The 1,642-nt window shown below is 49.6% G+C and overlaps 1 protein-coding gene across 1 annotated transcript; it reads right to left on the minus strand.

Moving 5' to 3' along the window:
* Window positions 1-216: 216 nt before the first annotated feature.
* LOC136783128 (uncharacterized) lies at window positions 217-1,128 on the minus strand. The gene is made up of 2 exons (XM_066742989.1): window positions 506-1,128; window positions 217-387 (listed from the first exon to the last, which is right to left on the minus strand). Exons 1-2 carry the CDS (start codon window positions 1,124-1,126, stop codon window positions 217-219), a joined length of 792 nt encoding a protein of 263 aa, XP_066599086.1. The 5' UTR covers window positions 1,127-1,128.
* Between the last annotated feature and the right edge of the window lie 514 nt (window positions 1,129-1,642).

The following is a 1,642-nucleotide window of genomic DNA, read 5'->3' on the forward strand; positions in this document are numbered from 1 at the left end:
CACTTGGAACTTTACCGTGAGCAAACTTGGGACATTCTTGTAATTAACAGGAGTTAATTAACCCAGGCTCGAGGCTTCTGACTCGGTGTGTCAGGTAGCATCTCTGGAGATACGAGAAATTCACGAGCAACGGACTACACCGCTTTCCCAATAACTATATATATATATATATATATCCTATATATAAGATTCACCGCTTTTCGTTTTCTTTTCTCTTTAGTCGATTGGCCAACGGCGAATAGCAAGAGGGTCATTGACCTCGAGGTGGAAGGGACGATGCAGATCAGCAGCAGTTCGAGACAGGATGGAGTATGAATATTTTAGTTGGCATAAGCGTCTTTCACTGGGACTGCTTCGGAGATTTCCAAGTATAACGACCACGAGCAGCTGGAATCCCCGGTGGATCGTTATCGATTTTTCTCACGTGTCTCAATAGGATAAAATTCATCTTTCGAGACGTCTAATTGCGTTGCCACGGTTCTCTTCATCTACTTCCAGCACTTACTTTCTCAATGAACTCCTTCTGAAGGCTGTTGGGGCTGAGCAGTTTGATGCACCGCTGCTTCTTGATCAATCTGCTGAGCCTCTGAGTCCTCTGGGCACAGGTCAACGGCTTACCGGAAGTGCCAAAGGCATCCTGAAGTTCGTCCCGAAGGTCCTCGAGGCTTTTTTCCATCGGCGGACTCTGCTTCGGGGTTACCGTGCTCAATGGAACGACCTTGGCTATCAGACTCTCGCTCCTCACGCTCCAATTGGAGCCGCCGTATCTCTTCATGTTCATCAGGTCCCCGATACTGCCTCTCACGTAGCTATTGCTCAAGCCGAGATTCGTCCTTGAGAGTGCCGGTGAGTGGGGCAAGGACTCGGAGCAGCATTTCTCCGTCGACCTCACCACATCCGGCAGCAGAGTTTTGCTCTGAAGCTTGTCCAGATCGGATAAGGAGGACCCACGACGAATCCTGGCTCGAGGATGAAGATTTTTCTCCTTCGCCGTCCTCTCCTTCTCGCGATTCATGCTCTTCGACGACATCGATGACTTCATCGCAAAAAGGCCAGCCTTCAGGGGAAACAGCAACGCCCACTCGGTCGATTTATCTCGCGCCTCCATACTCTTTTTCTCGCTCATCATCCTCGACACTCTATCCAACTTTCACCCCCGCCCCCCGCGCGCGATCCTCTTCCTCCGCAATTTTAACTCTCGATTCTCCGTGCCTCGTATGAAAATTATTAGTTTGCAAAAGTCATCGGTTGATCGATCACAGCCTTACAAACGCCCAGCGAAGCTCGGAGGATACGAGATTTCACCTTGGCCAGTTATATCAGTGCACGAGAGTCACAATTGATATCGTTGAACGGGCGATAATACCACTTCCGGTATAATGGAACCTTCCGGTAGCTCGTTATCAGCATCCAACTATTCTACGCCGAAGGTCGATTAAGAAGAATGCAGGAGTCGACTGGAGACTCCACCACGATCCCGACAATATTCCGCTCGGATTATTGCCTCGACGAGAGGAACTCCGAAAGGGGATAAATTCTCCTTAACGATCCTGATGCATTCGCGATAAAGAAATCACGAGATCCCTTCGATTTCCTCCTCCCCGACTCGCCCACATCACCGTTCCTTCCCGAAGATACAGAG

Source organism: Prorops nasuta, unplaced genomic scaffold (assembly GCF_024137725.1).
Source record: "Prorops nasuta isolate Cenicafe-Biocafe unplaced genomic scaffold, Cenicafe_Pnas_1.2 PNAS00032, whole genome shotgun sequence".
In the NCBI taxonomy this organism is placed as follows: Eukaryota; Metazoa; Arthropoda; class Insecta; order Hymenoptera; family Bethylidae; genus Prorops; species Prorops nasuta.

Bases quoted from the DNA above. Each gene is read 5' to 3' on its own strand.
- LOC136783128 (XM_066742989.1), bottom strand. From the start codon at position 1,126: ATGAGCGAGAAAAAGAGTATGGAGGCGCGAGATAAATCGACCGAGTGG. The intron at 388-505 runs GTAAGTGCTGGA...CGGGGATTCCAG, and splicing joins AGAAGGAGTTCATTGAGAAA to CTGCTCGTGGTCGTTATACT.